Source organism: Pseudophryne corroboree, chromosome 2 (genome assembly GCF_028390025.1).
Source record: "Pseudophryne corroboree isolate aPseCor3 chromosome 2, aPseCor3.hap2, whole genome shotgun sequence".
Classification (NCBI taxonomy): domain Eukaryota; kingdom Metazoa; phylum Chordata; class Amphibia; order Anura; family Myobatrachidae; genus Pseudophryne; species Pseudophryne corroboree.
In genome coordinates this window covers 571,143,920-571,169,799 of record NC_086445.1, presented here as the reverse complement: position 1 = coordinate 571,169,799, position 25,880 = coordinate 571,143,920, and the positions used below count along the sequence as shown (strand labels likewise).

Below are 25,880 nucleotides of genomic sequence, written 5' to 3'. Positions count from 1 at the left end.
TGGCAAAATTATTTATTACAGAGATCTTTCGACTTCATGGTCTACCGCAGGAAATCGTGTCTGATAGAGGTCCTCAGTTTGTGGCCAAGTTTTGGAGATCCCTATGTTCTGCTCTTGGTGTGAAATTTAAATCCTCAGGATATCATCCCCAAACGGATGGTCAAACAGAGAGAGTGAACCAGGATCTGGAGACTTTTCTGCATTTATTTATGTCCTCCTCACAGGACGACTGGCTGGACTTCCTCCCGTTCGCAGAGTTTGCCCATAACAATCTCTATCACTCTGCCACAAAATCTTCTCCATTTTTCATTAATTATGGTTACCATCCGAGAGTTCCTGACTTCCAACTTCTGCCTATGCTCGAGGTTCCTGCCGCAGAGTCAACACTTCGACAATTTACTGAAACCTGGAAACAAATTCACAAGGCCTTGCTCAAGACATCCAAGAGGTATAAGGCTTATGCAGATCTGAAGCGAAAAGCTGTACCAAGCCTTATGGTAGAAGATCGGGTTTGGGTTTCCACACATAACCTAAGGTTAAAGGTTCCTACGAAAAAGTTTGCTCCCAGATTTATTGGGCCCTACCCAATCGAAAAAGTTTTGAATCCTGTGGCTTATAAAGTGAAATTACCTCCGCAGTTAAGAATCCCTAATGCATTTCATATTTCTCTCTTAAAACCTTTGGTACTTCATCGATTCAGAGCTGCTTTGCCTAAATCACCCAAGATCCAAGCAGCACAAGGAGACGAATTTGAGATTCACAAGATCCTCGATTCTCGCAGATGTTATGGTCGCCTCCAGTACCTTGTTGATAGGAAGGGATATGGACCAGAGAAGAGATCTTGGGTAGAAGCAGACGATGTCCATGCTCCAAGACTTCTTCGGACATTTCATGCCAAGTTCCCAACTAAACCATATAGGTGTACGGAGACCACCCGCAAAGGGGGGGTACTGTCAGCGACCGGAGTCTTACCGGTACGCTGGGGCCGTGGGGCTGGCTTCTCTGGCGGTGTGCGGGCAGCGGCGGAGGTGGGCTGCTGTGCCGGGTCCGTGGGCAGCAGTGGCAGCAGTGAGGGGGTCCGCTCATGGCGGTGGGACGCCGCTACCGCGGGTCGCTCTTGCTGAGCCATTGCTAGGAGACCAGAGGCAGTGAGCAATGTGGTTTTGCAGAAAGGTCTGCATTACTGGGTGCCGCCATGTTGGAGACCAAGTTGTAAGCATAGTTCCTGTTTCTTCCAGCCAATCCAGGGGAAGCTCTCCCTACAAAAGGGGGCTGGTTTAGGACAGGGACGCCAGTGCTTCAAGTTACAACCCTGTTGTAGGTGCTTTAGCATGTGCACCCAGGATCCTTGTCGTATTCTGGTTACTCCTGCTCCTGCTTGGTCGGTTCCCTATTGCTGCTGCAGTCCTGCCGTTCCTAACCTGCTACTGCCTGTGAAAGCGCTCCTGGAAAACCCGGTCCAGTAAGACTCTTTGGGCATAGTCGGCCCCGGGTCTTCTGCCTCGTCTTTCAAGCCACACTCCACAGATCTACTTCACCAGCCACGTCTTTGTACCACCGACCACAACCTGCAGATTGTTATCTTCAACCTCATCCTCCAAACCACAGTCCACAGTCCTTGTCTCCAGCCACGTCTTCAACTACCATCCACTGTTCCACAGTTCATCATCTACAGTCTCGTCTTTCATATCACAGTCCACAGTTCTTTACCTCCAGCCACGTCTTTTAACCACCATCCACAGTTCCGCAGTTCATTATTCGCAACCGCGTGTTTCAAGCCACAACCTGCAGTTCTTTATCCACAACTACGTTCTTTAACCATCGTGCTCCAGCCACAGTTCTCTACCTCAGCCCTGTACATAATAAATACTATTTATTGACTTTCAAACCCGCCTACGTTCTTCATTGCTCCGTGTCCCATGCAAATGAACTATATCCAACCCCCTTTTCTTGTTCACCCACAGCCATCTACCTCCTCGGGCAAGTCTCAGCTGCCGGATCCTCAAACTTTGCTAGACGTGACACTAGTGGGAAGGTCGGTGGTACGGGGCTGATGGAGTGCATCTGTCGGAGGCCAGCGGGGCCATATTTCTGGAGGATTTGATGTGAAGTCTGCGTTTTCAGTCAGTTTTTTGCTGATGGTTTATTTTCCTGCAGTTTGTTAGGGTTTCAGGTTTGAGCTATGGTGGCGGTGCTGGTTCTTAGGAACCTGGAAGTTGTAGGAAAAAACTGTGTTCCCTAATGCACACCGAGTGAATAATATTACTATATAATAATAGTCAGATAATACGGAGATCTTAGTTGCGTATATCTGCAGATATAGGGTTAAGCCCCCAGGCCGATCGACAAGGCTTCTCCGTCACTGGGGGTCCCTATTACTAGGTATGGGCCTGGGGTGCAGGACCCCACAATGTCGGCACAGGTCGGCCACCCCAGGTCAGCACACAGGTGAAAATTAATAGGGGTTAATAAGAAGCACAGAAGTGCTATGTAAGTGGTGTGATTAAAAAATATATACAAAGTGATAGGAAAAATAATAAGTGTTAATAAAGTGTTAGGGTGTGCCGACCTGCAACAGCCCACCCATACCGACACAGGGGCCACTGCACCCCACACCCACCCCATAAATGTATTACATATATATATATCTGGGTTAAATTCCCAGTGTAAGGCCACATGGTAATGGCACCTACAGCATCTGAGAGCCAGCTTACCTGGGGATACCCCTGACTTCCCCTATGGCACTACTAGAGTCAGCAATCCCTCCTAATGCTGACCCATTTGTGCCTCTCTATATACAATACACAAGGTGGGAAGCTGCTCAATCAGATTGTAATGTCACTCAGGTGCTAAAAGGGGAGGGGTAATTCTGTGTAGGAAAAAACTGTGTTCCCTAATGCACACCGAGTGAATAATATTACTATATAATAATAGTCAGATAATACGGAGATCTTAGTTGCGTATATCTGCAGATATAGGGTTAAGCCCCCAGGCCGATCGACAAGGCTTCTCCGTCACTGGGGGTCCCTATTACTAGGTATGGGCCTGGGGTGCAGGACCCCACAATGTCGGCACAGGTCGGCCACCCCAGGTCAGCACACAGGTGAAAATTAATAGGGGTTAATAAGAAGCACAGAAGTGCTATGTAAGTGGTGTGATTAAAAAATATATACAAAGTGATAGGAAAAATAATAAGTGTTAATAAAGTGTTAGGGTGTGCCGACCTGCAACAGCCCACCCATACCGACACAGGGGCCACTGCACCCCACACCCACCCCATAAATGTATTACATATATATATATCTGGGTTAAATTCCCAGTGTAAGGCCACATGGTAATGGCACCTACAGCATCTGAGAGCCAGCTTACCTGGGGATACCCCTGACTTCCCCTATGGCACTACTAGAGTCAGCAATCCCTCCTAATGCTGACCCATTTGTGCCTCTCTATATACAATACACAAGGTGGGAAGCTGCTCAATCAGATTGTAATGTCACTCAGGTGCTAAAAGGGGAGGGGTAATTCTGTGTAGGAAAAAACTGTGTTCCCTAATGCACACCGAGTGAATAATATTACTATATAATAATAGTCAGATAATACGGAGATCTTAGTTGCGTATATCTGCAGATATAGGGTTAAGCCCCCAGGCCGATCGACAAGGCTTCTCCGTCACTGGGGGTCCCTATTACTAGGTATGGGCCTGGGGTGCAGGACCCCACAATGTCGGCACAGGTCGGCCACCCCAGGTCAGCACACAGGTGAAAATTAATAGGGGTTAATAAGAAGCACAGAAGTGCTATGTAAGTGGTGTGATTAAAAAATATATACAAAGTGATAGGAAAAATAATAAGTGTTAATAAAGTGTTAGGGTGTGCCGACCTGCAACAGCCCACCCATACCGACACAGGGGCCACTGCACCCCACACCCACCCCATAAATGTATTACATATATATATATCTGGGTTAAATTCCCAGTGTAAGGCCACATGGTAATGGCACCTACAGCATCTGAGAGCCAGCTTACCTGGGGATACCCCTGACTTCCCCTATGGCACTACTAGAGTCAGCAATCCCTCCTAATGCTGACCCATTTGTGCCTCTCTATATACAATACACAAGGTGGGAAGCTGCTCAATCAGATTGTAATGTCACTCAGGTGCTAAAAGGGGAGGGGTAATTCTGTGTAGGAAAAAACTGTGTTCCCTAATGCACACCGAGTGAATAATATTACTATATAATAATAGTCAGATAATACGGAGATCTTAGTTGCGTATATCTGCAGATATAGGGTTAAGCCCCCAGGCCGATCGACAAGGCTTCTCCGTCACTGGGGGTCCCTTTTACTAGGTATGGGCCTGGGGTGCAGGACCCCACAATGTCGGCACAGGTCGGCCACCCCAGGTCAGCACACAGGTGAAAATTAATAGGGGTTAATAAGAAGCACAGAAGTGCTATGTAAGTGGTGTGATTAAAAAATATATACAAAGTGATAGGAAAAATAATAAGTGTTAATAAAGTGTTAGGGTGTGCCGACCTGCAACAGCCCACCCATACCGACACAGGGGCCACTGCACCCCACACCCACCCCATAAATGTATTACATATATATATATCTGGGTTAAATTCCCAGTGTAAGGCCACATGGTAATGGCACCTACAGCATCTGAGAGCCAGCTTACCTGGGGATACCCCTGACTTCCCCTATGGCACTACTAGAGTCAGCAATCCCTCCTAATGCTGACCCATTTGTGCCTCTCTATATACAATACACAAGGTGGGAAGCTGCTCAATCAGATTGTAATGTCACTCAGGTGCTAAAAGGGGAGGGGTAATTCTGTGTAGGAAAAAACTGTGTTCCCTAATGCACACCGAGTGAATATATTTTTTAATCACACCACTTACATAGCACTTCTGTGCTTCTTATTAACCCCTAACACTTTATTAACACTTATTATTAACACTTATTATTTTTCCTATCACTTTGTATATATTTTTTAATCACACCACTTACATAGCACTTCTGTGCTTCTTATTAACCCCTATTAATTTTCACCTGTGTGCTGACCTGGGGTGGCCGACCTGTGCCGACATTGTGGGGTCCTGCACCCCAGGCCCATACCTAGTAATAGGGACCCCCAGTGACGGAGAAGCCTTGTCGATCGGCCTGGGGGCTTAACCCTATATCTGCAGATATACGCAACTAAGATCTCCGTATTATCTGACTATTATTATATAGTAATATTATTCACTCGGTGTGCATTAGGGAACACAGTTTTTTCCTACACAGAATTACCCCTCCCCTTTTAGCACCTGAGTGACATTACAATCTGATTGAGCAGCTTCCCACCTTGTGTATTGTATATAGAGAGGCACAAATGGGTCAGCATTAGGAGGGATTGCTGACTCTAGTAGTGCCATAGGGGAAGTCAGGGGTATCCCCAGGTAAGCTGGCTCTCAGATGCTGTAGGTGCCATTACCATGTGGCCTTACACTGGGAATTTAACCCAGATATATATATATGTAATACATTTATGGGGTGGGTGTGGGGTGCAGTGGCCCCTGTGTCGGTATGGGTGGGCTGTTGCAGGTCGGCACACCCTAACACTTTATTAACACTTATTATTTTTCCTATCACTTTGTATATATTTTTTAATCACACCACTTACATAGCACTTCTGTGCTTCTTATTAACCCCTATTAATTTTCACCTGTGTGCTGACCTGGGGTGGCCGACCTGTGCCGACATTGTGGGGTCCTGCACCCCAGGCCCATACCTAGTAATAGGGACCCCCAGTGACGGAGAAGCCTTGTCGATCGGCCTGGGGGCTTAACCCTATATCTGCAGATATACGCAACTAAGATCTCCGTATTATCTGACTATTATTATATAGTAATATTATTCACTCGGTGTGCATTAGGGAACACAGTTTTTTCCTACACAGAATTACCCCTCCCCTTTTAGCACCTGAGTGACATTACAATCTGATTGAGCAGCTTCCCACCTTGTGTATTGTATATAGAGAGGCACAAATGGGTCAGCATTAGGAGGGATTGCTGACTCTAGTAGTGCCATAGGGGAAGTCAGGGGTATCCCCAGGTAAGCTGGCTCTCAGATGCTGTAGGTGCCATTACCATGTGGCCTTACACTGGGAATTTAACCCAGATATATATATATGTAATACATTTATGGGGTGGGTGTGGGGTGCAGTGGCCCCTGTGTCGGTATGGGTGGGCTGTTGCAGGTCGGCACACCCTAACACTTTATTAACACTTATTATTTTTCCTATCACTTTGTATATATTTTTTAATCACACCACTTACATAGCACTTCTGTGCTTCTTATTAACCCCTATTAATTTTCACCTGTGTGCTGACCTGGGGTGGCCGACCTGTGCCGACATTGTGGGGTCCTGCACCCCAGGCCCATACCTAGTAATAGGGACCCCCAGTGACGGAGAAGCCTTGTCGATCGGCCTGGGGGCTTAACCCTATATCTGCAGATATACGCAACTAAGATCTCCGTATTATCTGACTATTATTATATAGTAATATTATTCACTCGGTGTGCATTAGGGAACACAGTTTTTTCCTACACAGAATTACCCCTCCCCTTTTAGCACCTGAGTGACATTACAATCTGATTGAGCAGCTTCCCACCTTGTGTATTGAACCTGGAAGTTGGCCGGGTTCAGAACGGTCATTTAATATCTGGTTGGTTTAGTGAATATTTTTCTCTGAGGGACAGCTCCTTTTAACAAAGTGGTTAGAGTCTGTGCTAGTTTTTAACTGTAGGGACATCACTGGACCAGGTCGGTCCCTAGGTACACTTTAGTTGAGCTGTCCTTTGAGTTGAATAAATAGGACAGTTGGTCCAAGTTTCTGTTTGGTGGTACCCGTAAGTGCAGGATGAATAGCTTGGCAGATGGAGTTGGGGAAGGAGGCAGTAGGCCCATCCCAGTGCTTAAGGGCAGGAGGCACTGAAGAAATTCTTAATTTGAATTTTTTATTTATTTATTTTTAGATATTTTTCTTTATATGTCAATGATTTATGCACCGTTCTTCTCCCCACCACCATAGTTAGAGGAGGGAATTTTTATTTTCAGTTTAGATTCAAATACGTAGGCCTTCCTCACAAAATAAATAAGCTGTCCCTTTTCACCGCATTTTCAGTTGTCTGTGTCATTTTAGTATTAAGAGGGTATGAATGAGGTATGGATGCTATCTGCCATGGAGAGTTTATCTGCAGTCAGGTGACCCTGGAACACTTAAATTGCACTGGCCCAGGGGGGTAGATGGCACCCTGCCCCCCCTTCCCAGCCAGCCCCTGATTAACCTCCATCGTACACCACTGACATCTATTACCATCACAGGATCTGGCAATAATAACACCTATTAAGAAGTCCAGAGATGAGGGGTTCTGATTTATTAACATTTACTTATACAGTGTTAACATACAGTAACAATGCTATTTCACTTACAGTGAAATAACATTTATAGTGCAATAGAGATTGGCAATAAATAGCCACAAGTAATTTGTCTGCGGGAGACGGAATTGATGATGCTGTAACACGTTTCATTGGACTACTGTGTTCTGTATCCAATGTCCGTGACTTCTCAGCTTTTATTGAAAGTAAAAGAATTTGCCTAGCGTTGGTAATGGATGGTATGCTTGTTGTCCCTTTGAGAACTTAACAAGCGTTAAAATTTTACATACTTTCTTTCCAATTTATTAAGACAATTACAGGAATTTACCAAAACACATGAGTCCCAAGTGGGTGGAAATAGAACAAACTGTAAATTACTGGAATGCTCAGATACAGATGGGTCCACGGTTATCTTGACTAGTTTTCTGCGCCTAGGCACAACATGACTTATTAGCATAAACCCTTCATCTATTGTTCTCAGCTGCAATACAATACAGAGAACAATGCAGCAGGGGATTAAGTCATTACAGCAGGGGATAAAGTCCGACTAGCCAGTTTTAGTTAATCCTATTAAAGGTGATAAAGGGGAACCCAGGAAGGGGTACCCTTTGCTTAACCAAGTTCAAGCACGCATTCAGTCAGTCAGCATCAGATTCATACACGGCTTCTAGGGCAGATAAAAGATCTGCTCCTATTAAGTTTACAGGGCAGTCTTCAGATATGAGAAACTGTGTGACAACTGATTTACCCTCTGGGCCAGAAACTTTTACTGGTTTAGATTGTTGTAGGAACTGTGTTTGACCATGTAAACCTGTAGCAGGTACTTGATCGACTGAAATTAGATTTTTGGGCACTAAGTCTTTCCTTATTACAGACCTGGCTGCCCCGGTGTCCACCAAACACTGGATGGTTGGGCCTCCATCAAGAGTTAGAGGTAAATTACATTGGGGTCCTGCCTTAGATACTCTACAGGGAAAGGTGGGCACTCGGGGGCCGTATTCCTAATCTGATTTGTGTTTGTCTTGGGGATGGTGGCTGCTCTGAAATGGTTTTTGCAAATTGGCTTGCTGATTTTTCCATTTCCGACAGTCCTTTTTAAGATATACTTTCCTTGCAAAAATATATTGTCAGCAGCTAAATGTGAAGGCTTCAAAGGTGTTTATCAGTTTGCGGTTATAACAGGTGCGAAGACAGAACCAGACATATGTAGGTTATGAGTGTAACAAAAGTCCCCTGTTACCCCACGTAAAACCGCAAACTGGAATTATAGCTTGCTAAGAAGATAGGAGTTTATTAACCAATAGGATAAGAAGAATATGATAACCAATAGAATTAAAGAGATCATTAACCAACAGGATTAAGTTTTGTTTAAGGAAAGTACGTCACTGTATGCAAATATGTACCTTTTTATAAGGTAATGCTTTCAGGAAATAAAGCAGCTCTGCACTCATATTCTCAACTGAACACACGTGACTGGTTATTTCAAATGATAATTTGATGACTGGTCACTGGCTGCAGCCGTGTATGAACCTGATGCTGACTGACTGAATGCGTGCTTGAACTTGGTTAAGCAAAGGGTACCCCTTCCTGGGTTCCCCTTTATCAAAGGTCAAGATAAACATGGACCCATCTGTAGCACATAGTATAGCACATAGTATTTCAAAGGAATTGCGGTGATTCTGTATGGGACAGTGTCCTGTCCACTAATTTTATTGGACAGTGCTGTATGTGACGTAGGGATGTTATAATGACAGGTGATTGGATGCAAGCAGAATGCCATCAACTGTGTGTTAGATACTAAAATGAGAATCGTCCCCCTACACAGAGCCGGATTAATGGCGGGGCGGGCGTCCCGGGGCCACCACACAAGTGGGGCCCCCACACACTGTCCTCACAACTGCAAAAAAACATTGGAGTAGGAGTACAGCATTTACCTGTCCCCTCTCCGCCTTCCTCGGTAGCTGAGACGTTCCATTACAGCTGCGGCCGCCGAGGAGCTTCACTCACTGCAGTGTGAAGACTTGAAGATTATCTCGCGAGACTTCACACTGCTGCTCACACACTCCTGTTCCTATGTAAGCGATGTCTGACTCCAGGCCTGTGCCCCAGCGCCAAACTCTTCCCGCACGCAGCCCCACCAGAGGAAGACAGAGCCTTAAGGGGCTACCTACTGCTGGGTCCATGAACCCTCGCTGCAGGTCCCTGGTTCCCAACCCCCCCTGGCAACTAGAACACTTATGAATGGAGCCAGGGTGGCTGTTCACACACTCCTTTACCTATGTAAACTATGTCTGCCCCCTAGCCCTGTTCCTCACGAGAGCTCCACCAGAGGAGGACAGGGCGAAAGGAAGCAATAGCAGCCGACAATTAGTCTTGGCACTGAGGTGAGGTCTCTAGGTCCCAACTAGCAAGCAGGGTTTAGTAGTCCTACAGCAGTTGGTCACCTGAAGTCACCCCCCCCCACCCCTTCCCACACGCAGCTCCACCAGATGAGGACAGAGTCCTAAGGGGCTACCTACTGCTGGGTCCCAGAACCCTCGCTGCAGTTCCCCGCTTCCCAGTACCACCAATGTGGACTCCTGGGAAAGCAAATCCCCTCCCCCCCTTACCGGCAACTAGAACACTTATGAATGGGGTGGGGTGGGCGTTCACACACTCCTGTGCCTGTGTAATCTATGTCTGCCCCCTGGCCCTGTTTCTCACGAGAGCTCCACCAGAGAAGGACAGGGTGAGAGGAAGCAGCAGCAGCCGATAATTAGTGTGGGCACCGAGGTGAAGTCTTTAGGTCCCAACTAGCATGCAGGGCTTTGTAGTCCTAGAGCAGTTGTCCACCTGGAGTCACACCCCCTCTCCCACCCGTGTGTGTGATACAGTGTTTGCATGGCTTATATCAGGTATATAACACTAGTCAGTCAGAGGGGCTTCTCTCTGCAGCCAGGATAACCCATATTGTGTGTCCCACCTCCACAGAAAGTTGGTACTCCTCTTTAATTGGTCCTAGGTCCTGACCAGCGTACTGGGCTTTGTCGTCCTACAGCAGTTGGCCAGTCAGGGTCCCCCACAATACTGTATCTAAGGTGCTTATTGGTTTTCTTGTGTCTCTACCCATTTTACTAGGGAATGTGTACCTTTTTGGCAGGTACAGTACCTTTTTTTATGGTCTGTACCGATTTTTGGCCCTAGCAAAGCATATGGGGGAATTGGTGGCCACCAGTCTGGGTGTCTGTGGATGGGGCGCCGACAGGGCTAATGCGCTGTGGGCAAAGCACAATCTGCACACACCTAGTTACGGCCCTGCAAACATTGTTCAAAGTGGACATAGAAATGCTCATATCTGCCAAAGTGAGTCATAAATACAAAAAAAAAAAGGCCCAATTAAAAGAATAGGACAAGACCCAATCTCTACCAGCTCTGAGCTGGTGCAGAGGGTTGGGAACAAAATGCCGGCTTTGGGTATGCCCATTCAAAGCTTAACTGTGGCATGTGCAGAAAAGGCCATAATAGAATCCTATGTAAAAAAAAATTGCACAATGTTTGTTGTCCTGAAGACGGGGAGGTGGTCCCCGAAACGTTGACCTCACTTAATACATGCTTTGTTTGATTCACCAGTCTCCGAGTGCCTCCTCTATTTTTTTCAAGATATATATATATATATACATATACATACAGGTAAGCCGATTGGAAAGGCACTCGCTTTAAGAATCTAGTGCGTGAGTGCCTTCTGTGAGGGTCAGTATATCCAAAGAATGATCAGCGGCACTCCATGGCTTTTCAATTACAAGTATATTTGCATAATTACATGTACAGGATAACCGACATTTCGGGGTTCAAAGCCCCGTTTCAGGGTGTGCATGTCCTATAAGAACATGGAATTTTGTTTTTTTTTTGCATGTATTCTTATATGACATGTGCACCTTGTGTGGAGTTTACACCCCTAATGAACGTCGGTTATCCTATACGCATAATTATGCAAATATACTTGTGATTGAAAAGCAGTGGAGATATATACTGTGTATATGTGTGTGTGTGTGTGTATATATATATATATATATATATATACATTCCAAAAAGGACCGGCACTCCCACTGATGCTTGCATAAATGCTCCGGTGCCCTCCAGGAAAAGTTCACAGTCAAAAAGAAGAGGCGGCACTCGGAGGCTTAAAGGTGTTGAATTGTATTGTCACAAACGAGAACTAACGTTTCGGGGTCAAATTACCCCTTTGTCAAAGTGAACAGGTGTGTAAAAAAACAAAGAAGTACCTTAAATACCGAAGAATCCCCTTCAGGTGAGCCGACGCTGATCGGGCCGCGCTGGCTGTGTGCTTCATTTCCGGTCCTGGAAATGAAGCACACAGCCAGCGCGGCCCGATCAGCGTCGGCTCACCTGAAGGGGATTCTTCGGTATTTAAGGTACTTCTTTGTTTTTTTGCACACCTGTTCACTTTGACAAAGGGGTAGTTTGACCCCGAAACGTTAGTTCTCGTTTGTGACAATACAATTCAACACCTTTAAGCCTCCGAGTGCCGCCTCTTCTTTTTGACTATATATATATATATACTGGTGCCCTCCTCAAAACCACTGCGGGTCCAATGTAGCATGCATGGAGGCGGCACTCAGACGGATAATTGAGACAACAGACAGCTGTATATATCAACGTTTTGAAGCAACCTTTACTTCGTCATCAGGACAATACATAAAGACAAATAACATACCTTTATACCCCACCAAGTGCCTGTCCAGGTGTGCGACTCAAGTGAATCCGCGCCCACAAATGACGCCTCAACCCTGCGCCGCATCACCATGGTAACGACCACAATCAGCCCAAATTAAAAACACGGAGGTACAATGAATGTTTGCAATCATGACAATAAACACAGGATTACAATTCAGTTATGCTCTGAGATACATAATATCGAGTTAGAATCATGTTATACAGCAATAAAGTATGTATACAAACGAGTCACCGCATATCATCACGGTGAGCCGCAAAACTCTTAAATCTTAAAGGCACATATTGAGAAACTAAGTCTTATGTAAAACTATGGAGACCAAGGGTTTCGTTTAACCCCTTAGGGGATTGCGTTTCTAATACATGAATCCACTTAGATTCTTTTTGTAACAATCTAAGTGAGCGATCACCTCCTCTAATCCAAGCTGGTTCATGGTCGATGATCATGTAACGCAGAGATGCCAAGTTATGTCGCTGCTGCACAAAGTGCCTTGCCACGTGCTGGTCACTTTTGCCACTTGCTAACGCTGCCTTAATGGCAGATTTATGGTTAGCCATCCGTTCACGTAATGTGCGGTCACTCTTGCCTATATAATTGAGTCCACATGGACATGTGATCATGTATATAATGAACCTTGATCTATTTTTGGATTGCAGTTCTGTGATATCAGGCCGTACAACCCAATCTCTAATGGTCTTGCCCCTGGTAGACATCATCCTGGTCTCTTCTAAATTAAGATCCTTGTCTGTAGAAAGAATAGGCCATAATCTCTTAGCAGCATGTATAATATTTGTACTGGATGTATTATAATGGTTAACCCAAGGGAAACACCCTTTCAATTCTGATTTGACTTTAGGTACCAATAGCTGTGTCCGACTGTTCTGCAATGCCCTAGCTTTTGCCTGCATCAATTGGTCATATTTATATCCACGTTGCACAAACTGTTGTACCATTTTATCAATGGATACAACTGCTGTTTCCCTATCACTGCAAATGCGAACTAACCGCAAAAACTGCGAATAAGGTAAACTATATTTCTCTGACGTCCTAGTGAATGCTGGGAACTCCGTAAGGACCATGGGGAATAGCGGGCTCCGAAGGAGGCTGGGCACTCTAGAAAGATTTATGACTACCTGGTGTGCACTGGCTCCTCCCACTATGACCCTCCTCCAAGCCTCAGTTAGATTTTGTGCCCGGCCGAGGTTGGATGCACACTAGGGGCTCTCCTGAGCCCTTAGAAAGAAAGTATAGATTTAGGTTTTTTATTTTCAGTGAGACCTGCTGGCAACAGGCTCACTGCAGCGAGGGACTAAGGGGAGAAGAAGCGAACTCGCCTGCTTGCAGCCGGATTTGGCTTCTTAGGCTACTGGACACCATTAGCTCCAGAGGGATCGACCGCAGGCCCAGTCCTTGGTGTTCGGTCCCGGAGCCGCGCCGCCGTCCCCCTTACAGAGCCAGAAGCAAGAAGAGGTCCGGAAAATCGGCGGCAGAAGACATCAGTCTTCACCAAGGTAGCGCACAGCACTGCAGCTGTGCGCCATTGCTCCTCACACACACTTCACACTCCGGTCACTGAGGGTGCAGGGCGCTGGGGGGGGGGGGGCGCCCTGAGAAGCAATTATAACACCTTGGCTGGCAAAAATACCACAATATATAGCCCTAGAGGCTATATATGTGGAAAATACCCCTGCCAGAATCCAGAAAAAAGCGGGAGAATAGGCCGCGGAAAAGGGGCGGAGCTATCTCCTGCAGCACACTGGCGCCATTTCTCCTTCACAGATCCGCTGGAAGGAAGCTCCCTGGCTCTCCCCTGCAGTCTACACTACAGAAAAGGGTAAAAAAAGAGAGGGGGGCACAAAATTTAGGCGCTGTATAAATTATATAAAAAAAGCAGCTATAGGGAACATAACTCAGTTAGTCCCTGCATTATATAGCGCTCTGGTGTGTGCTGGCATACTCTCACTCTGTCCCCCCAAAGGGCTTTTGTGGGTCCTGTCCTCTGTTGGAGCATTCCTTGTGTGTTTGCGGTGTGTCGGTACGGCTGTGTCGACATGTTTGATGAGGATAATGATGTGGAGACGGAGCAGATGCCTTTAGAAGGGATGTCACCCCCTGCGGGGCAGACACCTGAGTGGTAGAGCTTATGGAAAGAAATGAGTGCACGTATAGACTCCTTACATAAGAAATTTGACGACATGCCAAATGTGGGACAGCCGACTTCTCAGCTCGTGCCTGTCCAGGCGTCGCACAGGTCATCAGGGGCTCTAAAACGCCCGCTACCTCAGACCGCAGACCCAGATGTCGACACTGATACTGACACCAGTGTCGACGACGATGAGTCTAATCTGATGCCCACTAAGGCCATTCACTGCATGATTGAGGCAATGAAAGAGGTGTTACACATTTCTGATATAAATACAGGTACCACTAAAAAGGGTATTATGTTTGGGGAGAAAAAACTACCCATAGTTTTTCCCCCATCAGATGAATTAAATGAAGTGTGTGAAGAAGCGTGGGCTTTCCCTGATAAAAAATTGGTAATTCCAAAGAAGGTACTAATGGCGTTCCCTTTCCCGCCAGAGGATAGGTCACGTTGGGAAACACCTCCTAGGGTGGATAAAGCGCTCACACGTTTGTCTAAAAAGGTGGCACTACCGTCTCCGGATACGGCCGCCCTCAAGGAACCTGCTGATAGAAAGCAGGAGGCGATCCTGAAGTCTGTATATACACACTCAGGCATTATACTTAGGCCAGCTATTGCGTCAGCTTGGATGTGCAGTGCTGCCGCTGCGTGGTCAGATAAACTGTCAGAAAATATTGACACATTAGACAGAGACACGATCCTGTTAACCATAGACTATATAAAAGACTCAGTCTTATATATGAGAGATGCACAGAGGGAAATCTGCCGACTGGCATCTAAAGTAAGTGCATTGTCCATTTCTGCTAGGAGAGGCTTATGGACTCGCCAGTGGACAGGAGATGCAGATTCTAAAAGGCACATGGAAGTGTTGCCATATAAGGGTGAGGAATTATTTGGGGATGGTCTCTCGGACCTAGTTTCCACAGCAACGTCTGGGAAGTCAGCATTTTTACCCCATGTCCCCTCACAGCCTAAGAAGGCGCCGTTTTATCAGGTTTAGTCCTTTCGGACCCAGAAAAACAGGCGTGGAAAAGGCGGGTCTTTTCTATCCAGAGGCAGAGGTAGGTGAAAAAGGCTGCAACAAACAGCAGGTTCCCAGGAGCAAAAGTCCTCCCCCGCTTCTTCTGCCAAGTCCGCCGCATGACGGTGGGGCTCCACAGGCGGAGCCTGGTACGGTGGGGGGCCGCCTCAAGAATTTCAGCGATCAGTGGGCTCGCTCACAGGTGGATCCCTGGATCCTTCAAATAGTATCTCAGGGGTACAAACTGGAATTCGAGGCGTCTCCACCCCACCGGTTCCTAAAATCTGCCTTGCCGATTGCTCCCTCAGACAGGGAGGCGGTGCTAGCGGCAATTCACAAGCTGTATTCCCAGCAGGTGATAATCAAGGTACCCCTACTTCAACAAGGCCGGGGTTACTATTCCACACTATTTGTGGTACCGAAACCGGACGGTTCGGTGAGACCCATTTTAAATTTGAAATCCTTGAACACATACATAAAAAAATTCAAGTTCAAGATGGAATCGCTCAGGGCGGTTATTGCGAGCCTGGAAGAGGGGGATTACATGGTATCCCTGGACATCAAGGATGCTTACTTGCATGTCCCCATTTTCCATCCTCACCAGGAGTACCTCAGATTTGTGGTACAGGATTGCCATTACCAATTCCAGACGCTGCCGTTTGGACTGTCCACGGCACCGAGGGTATTTACCAAGGTGATGGCGGAAATGATGATACTCCTTCGAAAAAAGGGAGTTTTAATTATCCCGTACTTGGACGATCTCCTAATAAAAGCGAGGTCCAAGGAACAGTTGTTGGTGGGAGTAGCACTATCTCAGGAGGTGCTGCACCAGCACGGCTGGATTCTGAATATCCCGAAGTCACAGCTGGTTCCGACGACACGGCTACTGTTCCTGGGTATGATTCTGGATACAGTCCAGAAAAAAGTGTTTCTCCCGGAGGAGAAAGCCAGGGAGTTGTCATCTCTAGTCAGAGACCTCCTGAAACCAAAACAGGTATCAGTGCATCGCTGCACGCGGGTCCTGGGAAAGATGGTGGCTTCTTACGAAGCAATTCCCTTCGGCAGGTTCCATGCCAGAATCTTTCAGTGGGACCTGTTGGACCAGTGGTCCGGATCGCATCTTCAGATGCACCGCTTGATAACCCTGTCTCCAAGAACCAGGGTGTCTCTACTGTGGTGGCTGCAGAGTGCCCATCTTCTAGAGGGCCGCAGGTTCGGCATACAGGACTGGGTCCTGGTGACCATGGATGCCAGCCTTCGAGGCTGGGGGGCAGTCACACAGGGAAGAAACTTCCAAGGACTATGGTCGAGTCAGGAGACTTCCCTTCACATAAATATTCTGGAACTAAGGGCCATCTACAATGCCCTAAGTCAAGCAAAATCCCTGCTCCTACACCAGCCGGTGCTGATCCAGTCAGACAACATCACGGCAGTCGCCCATGTAAATCGACAGGGCGGCACAAGAAGCAGGATGGCGATGGCAGAAGCCACAAGAATCCTCCGATGGGCGGAGAATCATGTACTAGCACTGTCAGCAGTGTTCATTCCGGGAGTGGACAACTGGGAAGCAGACTTCCTCAGCAGACACGACCTCCACCCGGGAGAGTGGGGACTTCATCCAGAAGTCTTCCAGATGCTGGTAAACTGTTGGGAAAAACCACAGGTGGACATGATGGCGTCCCGCCTCAACAAAAAGTTAAAAAGATATTGCGCCAGGTCAAGGGACCCTCAGGCGGTAGCTGTGGACGCTCTAGTGACACCGTGGGTGTACAAGTCGGTTTATGTGTTCCCTCCTCTGCCTCTCATACCAAAGGTATTGAGAATAATAAGAAGGCGAGGAGTAAGAACGATACTCGTGGTTCTGGATTGGCCAAGACGAGCGTGGTACCCGGAACTTCAAGAGATGCTCTCAGAGGACCCGTGGCCTCTACCGCTCAGACAGGACCTGCTACAGCAGGGGCCCTGTCTGTTCCAAGACTTACCGCGGCTGCGTTTGACGGCATGGCGGTTGAACACCGGATCCTAAAGGAAAAGGGTATTCCGGAAGAAGTCATTCCTACGCTTAATAAGTCCAGGAAAGATGTTACGGCAAAGCATTATCACCGCATATGGCGGAAATATGTTGCATGGTGCGAGGCCAAAAAGGCCCCAACAGAGGAATTTCAACTAGGTCGATTTCTGCATTTCCTGCAAACAGGAGTGAATATGGGCCTAAAACTAGGCTCCATTAAAGTACAGATCTCGGCTCTGTCGATTTTCTTTCAAAAAGAACTAGCTTCAGTACCTGAAGTTCAGACATTTGTGAAAGGAGTGCTGCATATTCAGCCCCCGTTTGTGCCTCCTGTGGCACCTTGGGATCTCAACGTGGTGTTGAGTTTCTAAAAATCACATTGGTTTGAGCCACTAAAAACCGTGGATCTGAAATATCTCACGTGGAAAGTGGTCATGTTATTGGCCGTGGCTTCAGCCAGGCGAGTGTCAGAATTGGCGGCTTTATCATGTAAAAGCCCTTATCTGATTTTCCATATGGATAGGGCAGAATTGAGGACTCGTCCCCAATTTCTCCCTAAGGTGGTGTCAGCGTTTCACCTGAACCAGCCTATTGTGGTGCCTGCGGCTACTAAGGATTTGGAGGACTCCAAGTTGCTAGACGTTGTCAGGGCCCTGAAAATATATGTTTCCAGGACGGCTGGAGTCAGAAAATCTGACTCGCTGTTTATCCTGTATGCACCCAACAAGCTGGGTGCTCCTGCTTCTAAGCAGTCTATTGCTCGCTGGATTTGTAGTACAATTCAGCTTGCACATTCTGTGGCAGGCCTACCACAGCCAAAATCTGTAAAAGCCCATTCCACAAGGAAGGTGGGCTCATCTTGGGCGGCTGCCCGAGGGGTCTCGGCTTTACAACTTTGCCGAGCAGCTACTTGGTCAGGGGCAAACACGTTTGCAAAATTCTACAAATTTGATACCCTGGCTGAGGAGGACCTGGAGTTCTCTCATTCAGTGCTGCAGAGTCATCCGCACTCTCCCGCCCGTTTGGGAGCTTTGGTATAATCCCCATGGTCCTTACGGAGTTCCCAGCATCCACTAGGACGTCAGAGAAAATAAGAATTTACTCACCGGTAATTCTATTTCTCGTAGTCCGTAGTGGATGCTGGGCGCCCATCCCAAGTGCGGATTGTCTGCAATACTTGTAAATAGTTATTGTTAACTAAAGGGTTATTGTTGAGCCATCTGTTGAGAGGCTCAGTTGTTTGCATACTGTCAAACTGGATATAGTATCACGAGTTGTACGGTGTGATTGGTGTGGCTGGTAAGAGTCTTACCCGGGATTCTAAATCCTTCCTTATTATGTCAGCTCGTCCGGGCACAGTGTCCTAACTGAGGCTTGGAGGAGGGTCATAGTGGGAGGAGCCAGTGCACACCAGGTAGTCATAAATCTTTCTAGAGTGCCCAGCCTCCTTCAGAGCCCGCTATTCCCCATGGTCCTTACGGAGTTCCCAGCATCCACTACGGACTACGAGAAATAGAATTACCGGTGAGTAAATTCTTATTTTCAGTTTTTGAGGATGAAAACTTTGTGCGTGAAGCACAGTATTGCGATCTGTAGGTTTACTATACAACGCTGTACTGATACTGTCACCATTAAGGATAACCTGTAGGTCCAAGTAATTTACTACCCTATCACTGATGTTATGTGTAAATTTGACTGGATGTTCAGATACTTTGTGGTCTTCAATGATACTTATCAGCATCTCTTTAGGCCCTGACCAAATCACGAACAGGTCGTGTATATACCTTGTATACATAACCAAGTTGGCACAAAAAATAGGGTTATTAAAGAAAATTTCCTGTTCGGTCATAAACATGTAAGCGTTAACGTACGATGGGGCCATATTCGACCCCATCGCACAGCCAGACGTTTGGATGTAAAATTTGCTGTCAAATAGAAAAAAATTACAAGTCAAAATCATCTCGAGTAGATCGACAACAAAATCGACATCAGGCCCCGTATATAATGGATTCTCATGTATTAAGTTACGCACAGCTGTAAGACCTACACAATTAGGAATCACTGTGTACAAGCTGGTAATGTCTATACTGCAGAGGAAACTTCCACTAGGTATGGGGCCAAGGTCATTAAGCAATTTCAAAAACATCATTGTATCCAACAAGTAACGTGAGTGCCCCCTAATACAGGGTTGCAACAAAGCGTCCAAATATTTCGCCACTTTATGGAACAAGCTTTTACGGACAGAAATGATCGGTCGCCCCGGTGGATTAACCAAAGATTTATGGATTTTGGGTAAAAGATATATAATCGGTACCACCTGGTGATCCTCCATTAATGCCTGCATCAAAACATCCGTAATAATACCATGTTCAACAGCCATCTCAAGTTTATTACGTAATTTTTTGCTGAACACTCATTCAACTGACGTTCCACTCTGTCTTATAGTCTCCCTTTGTCAGCGGGGCGTATCGTGATGTCAGGGTAGCAGTTTGTGTAACGTGGATAGAAATATGACCAATTGATGCAGGCAAAAGCTAGGGCATTGCAGAACAGCCGGACACAGCTATTGGTACCTAAAGTCAAATCAGAATTGAAAGGGCATTTCCCCTGGGTTAACCATTGTAATACATCCAGTACAAATATTGTACATGCTGCTAAGAGATTATGGCCTATTTTTTCTAGAGACAAGGATCTTAATTTAGAAGAGACCAGAATGATGCCATGTTTTACCAGGGGCAAGACCATTAGAGATTGGTTTGTACGGCCTGATATCACAGAACTGCAATCCAAAAATAGTGAACAGAATATATTTTTTTCCTTGCAGAAGGGCTGTTATAGATGTATTAATTGCTCCACTTGTAGTGCACTTACTGTGGGCAAATACTTTTGCCATCCAAGAAATGGTAAAAGATATACGATACAACATCGCGTTACATGTACAACAAGGTTCATTATATACATGATCACATGTCCATGTGGACTCAATTATATAGGCAAGAGTGACCGCACATTACGTGAACGAATGGCTAACCATAAATCTGCCATTAAGGCAGCGTTAGCAAGTAGCAAAAGTGACCAGCCCGTGGCAAGGCACTTTGTGCAGCAGCGACATAACTTGGCATCTCTGCGTTACATGATCATCGACCATGAACCAGCTTGGATTAGAGGAGGTGATCGCTCACTTAGATTGTTATAAAAAGAATCTAAGTGGATTCATGTATTAGAAACGCTATCCCCTAAGGGGTTAAACGAAACCCTTGGTCTCCATAGTTTTACATAAGACCTAGTTTCTCAATATGTGCCTTTAAGATTTAAAAGAGTTTTGCGTCTCACCGTGATGATATGCGGTGACTCGTTTGTATACATACTTTATTGCTGTATAACATTATGATTCTAACTCGATATTATGTATCTCAGAGCATAACTGAATTGTAATCCTGTGTTTATTGTCATGATTGCAAACATTCATTGTACCTCCGTGTTTTTAATTTGGGTTGATTGTGGTCGTTACCATGGTGATGCGGCGCAGGGTTGAGGCGTCATTTGAGGGCGCGGATTCACCTGAGTCGCACACCTGGACAGGCACTTGGTGGGGTATAAAGGTATGTTATTTGTCTTTATGTATTGTCCTGATGATGAAGTAAAGGTTGCTTCGAAACGTTAATATATACAGCTGTCTGTTGTCTCAATTATTCGTCTGAGTGCTGCCTCCATGCTTGCTATATATATATATGAGGCTCCAGCAGGGACTACGTTGAAGACGAGACCAGCATTCCATTTAGGCAAATTGAATTTAATGTCATTCATGACATATGTGCAAATTCAGCATATTTAGCAGAGACAGATCATCAGAATGAACATGTTATATTGGTTAATCTCACAATTTCTGGGGGCCTCCAACCAGCCCAGTCACAGCTCCAAGGAAGCTTTGAATGGACTGATTGGAGGCCCCCAGAATTTGTGAAACTTCAGTTTCTTGTTCATTGATTTCAGTGGTGACTGTCTCATTGGTGGGAGCTGGGAGAGTGTCTGCAGGGACAATGGTGTTGCAGCGTGGTGCTGCTTGAAGTTGTGCCCAGCGGTTCCGGTTACTCTCATGACTGCCTGTTCCTACTTCTGTTAGGGGCCGTTGCGGCGGTGGCGAGGCAGGGACATAGCATGGAAGCACCATAGCAGGAACAGTGTCACGATGTTATGGCATCATACAATACGCCGCGCAGCCCGTACCAAATCAGGTGACAGGGGTAACCAGGGGAGGTGATAGGGGCACCCTGGCCGGCTTGATATATTTATTTCCTTTTTGCCTACTTATGCTGCGCTGGACTGGCTGCTGGTGTGGTCAGTTTATCACACTGCAACACTGTTTTGTGCATGCCCCCTGAACCTCGGGGACCTCCTTAACTTTGGGGCCAAGGACAGGTGTACCCTTTGTAACCCCCTTTTGTCAGGCCTGCCCTCACTATAGGGGGGCACTCACACAAACCAAAATAAACAGAAAAGGGCAGCATTAGTTATGGGGTGAATACACAGACCAATGGGAAGCAACTAGCGTATACATTTAATTTGCCGGCTGTCGGGATCCCGGCGTTCAGGGTACCAACGCCGGAATCCCGACAGCTGGCAATGCCAGCAGCCGGAATACTGGCGCTACAGGACTATTCCCACTCGTGGGTGTACTACACAACACCCATAGAGTGGTAATAGAACCTGTGACGAGCACAGCAAGCCACTGAGCACGCAGCGCGGCGAGTGCAGCAAGCCCGCAGTGGGACTCTATGCTCCCACTGCTGGCATACTGGCGGCCGGGAAGACGCTGTCGGTATATTGACAGCGCTGGTAAATCATATTGAACCCGCAGAGTGCTTGCTGCTTCCTCTAGTCACACCCAAAAGTCCTAGATAAACTGTAGAGGAACATCCACACGTTTCTTGCCCTGTAACCACCACAGATATTAATTCGGTCCTGAACACAGTCCACTGAAAGAACAGGTAATGTACTACACTATTGGGATCTGAATATCAGCACATTGCATATATTGTTACCACTATAGGTCTCAGCAGAGGCAGAACTCTGGGAGGCAACGGAGTCATCTGCCGCCGGGCTCCTGCTGTGAAGGGGGGCACCTCTCCTCCCATTCTGTGACACCATTGAATTAAGTTAATTGAGAGCTGCCACTATCTCTTCAGTGGCCGACTTCCAAACTGGTCCCTGCACCTTACAAATCACATCCTTTTTATTATACTGTAGATACACATTTTTCAAGAGTCATATCCAGGATTAGAAACCACGATTACACTGGAAGCAGACACCTTACGGATGAAGCGGTTTGCTCCTGTATAGGAAATATGAGAATTTTAACTATATGAAGTTACTTCTCTGACAATTACAAGTAACTTCTACTTCATATAGTTAGAATTCTCATAACTCCATCAGTAAAGTGTCTGCTGTCAGTGTAACAGGTCATGGATTCTATTCCTGGGTATGACTGCTAAGAAATGTGTGATTTAAAATAAAAGACAATTAAATGTGTAAATACAGTATATACATTTTTTTCAGAACACACGCACACATACATACATACATGAATCTTAATATAGGAAATAGGGGGGCACCAATATTTATCTTGCCTCCGGGCAACTGGGACGAACTTACGCCACTGGTTCTCAGTGGTTCTTATAGCTCTCAATATTTGTGTTACAGCTAGAAAGCTACATCCAGCACAGTGGCAAGGGTGAGATGGGAAACTCCCAGCAACCTCCTGCACAGAATCTAACAAATACTATATTGGAAATCGGAGCAAATCTGCTCACTCAGACTGCTGAGCAGACACACAAGCTGACTGATGTGGAGACTCAGGTACAGTAGTACCATAGATTGAAAGTTGGAACAGTGCAAATTATCATGTGCCAATACGTAATATGTGGCACAAGCTGGCAAGTATTAATACAGTGCAATAAGTAGTAAGGAATAATACCGACTTCATAAAGCTAATATATTTATTATGAAGATGTAGTATTGCACTTTTGTTTGTCGTGTATTTGCAGCTATCTGCACTGTCATATTTCTCTCTACATTTTCTTCCTATAATGTTTCTATGTTCTGAGCTGGCAGCTTCCAGGCATTCTCAGAATTTTCCATTCATTGCTTCTGTCTCATTCCTCAGCATCTTTCACATCCGTCCGTCACCGTCTGGTTCTAGTCTCTGTTCCCATTTGCTGGCTGTTTGTCCTATTCAGTACTGTGCTCTTGTGTCTGCTTCTTTTGCAGAAACCAGTGTCCCCATTACCTTTCCGCAAGTCCTCCTCTCTCTTCCTTTATTAATATTAGCTATTGTATCTGCCCATGTTCTTTCTTTTGTCCCAACACATGTTCTGTGTAACTTGTCATGCTTCCGATTACTACTTCAACAGCTTTGTTTACCTTCGCTGTCTTCCGTAGCAGTGAGTCCTATAACATTCAGTACATATTTTCTGTAATCCTTACATTAACATGAAATCCATCATGTACATTATTATGGTAGCTCTTCTGCTTTTCTCACTCGTATATATTTGAAAAGATGTAACCATTATTTAGCAGATTCATGCATTTATGTATTTATTAACAGGTATACATATGCCACACTTATTACGCACAACTTTACAGGGTTTATTAGTCCTTCACTGTTAAAGAATATATTATATGGGTTACCATGGTGATGGTGTTGGGGTCCTTTACCCTCTAGCTACACATACCAACTTATACCTCTAGAACCATCCCTTACAGTCTCTACATTTGAGGTCCATGTTTTACGCCTCTACCAACCTACTAATCTTCGAGTTGCTGTAATTTACCATCCCCCTGGCATTTCCTCCAAATTCCTTGACAACTTTGCTTTGTGGCTTACTGACTTCCTCTCTTCAGATAATCTCTCCATTATCTTAGATGATTTCAACATCCCTATCGATAACCCCACAAAATCACCTGCCTCTAAACTCCTTAACCTCACCTCTTCACTTGGTCTCTACCAGTGGACCTCCTCACCCTCCATGTGAATGGGAGCTCAGTGGATCTGGTTTTCACTCACCGATGTGAGATTTCTGATTTCTCCAACTCTCCTTTTCCCCTCTCTGACCACACATCTCTCCCTCCTAAGGCTACCATCACTAAGCGTAACATTGAGGCTATTGACACCTCATCCCTATCCTCCCTGTTCAACTCACTTCTCTCTCCTATTCTCTCTCTCTCTCGTGCCCTGAACAAACCACATCCCTATACAATGCATCCCTTATTTCTGCTCTTGAGTCTGCCGCTCCACCAACCACACCTCAACCCTGGCACACCAAATGCACCAGATATCTTCAAAAATGCTCACGTATTGCCGAACCCTTCCCTCTTACCAACTCTGACATCTTTTTCCCATGTGTCTGATGAGAAAGTTATGGCCCTCATCCGTCCCCCCCACCACCACCTCTCCACTTGACCCTATCCTCTCCCACCTCCTCCGCTACCTCTCTCCTTCTACCTGTTCCCATCTTGCCCACCTTCTCAATCTCTCCCTCACATCAGGCACTGTCCCCTCTGCCTTCAAGCATGCTCTTCTCTCTCCTACTCTTAAAAAACCTAACCGTGATCCAAACACCCTCTCCAACTACCGACCCATCTCTCTCCTCCCTGTTTCCTCCAAATTCATTGAGCGTATTGTCTACAACCTCCTCACTGCCTTTCTTTCCTCCGAAACTGCCCTCACAAAAGTCTGCAATGACCTCCATGCATCCAAATCTAAGGGCCACTACTCTCTGCTTATTCATCTTGACCTCTCTGCTGCTTTTGACACTGCGGACCACCCTCTCCTTCTGCAAATCCTACACTCTATTGGTCTTACGTGATACTGCCCTCCACTGGCTGTCCTCCTACCTCTCTGATCGTTCCTTCTCTGTCTCCTCTCATGACGCTACCTAACCCTCACTTTCATTAACTGTTGTTGTCCCCCACGGTTCTGTTCATGGTCCTCTCCTTTTCTTTTTCTATATACGTCCTCTTTAGGTGAACTCATTAGTTCTTTTAACTTCCAATATCACCTCTATGCTGATGACACTGAAATCTACCTTTCCTCCCCTGACCTCTCCTCGGCTCTTCTCACTCATATCTCCAACTGTCTCTCTGCTATCTCTTCCTAGATGTCCCTGCGCTTTCTCAAACTCACATGTCCAAGACTGAGCTGATCGTCTTCCCACCTTGCCACACAACGTCATCTCCCACAATCTCACTATCTATTGATGGCACGACTATCTCCTCTAGCCCCCAAGCTGTCTTGGCGTAATCCTTGACTCCTCCCTTTCCTTCAAATCACACATTCGGCACCATTCACAAACCTGCCATTTTCATTTAAAAAATATTTCCTGGATTAGACCCTTTCTCACCCAGGATGCTACCAAGACCATTATCCACTCACTGGTCATTCCCAGACTGTAATCTCCTCCTAACTTGTATCCCTGACAATTACCTCTCTCCACTCCAATCTATCCTCAATGCTGCAGCCCAGCTCATCTTCCTCATCAAATGTACTATGT

At 46.1% G+C, this 25,880-nt stretch overlaps 1 protein-coding gene across 1 annotated transcript in view; it reads left to right on the top strand.

The window, feature by feature from the left end:
• The window catches only part of LOC135036093 (angiopoietin-2-like), a 112,119-nt gene that overhangs the window by 21,574 nt on the left and 64,665 nt on the right, over positions 1-25,880 (top strand). The window contains exon 2 of the mRNA XM_063954408.1: positions 23,032-23,187. Coding sequence (XP_063810478.1) covers positions 23,032-23,187 — 156 coding nt within the window. The remainder of the gene's footprint in view (positions 1-23,031; positions 23,188-25,880) is intronic.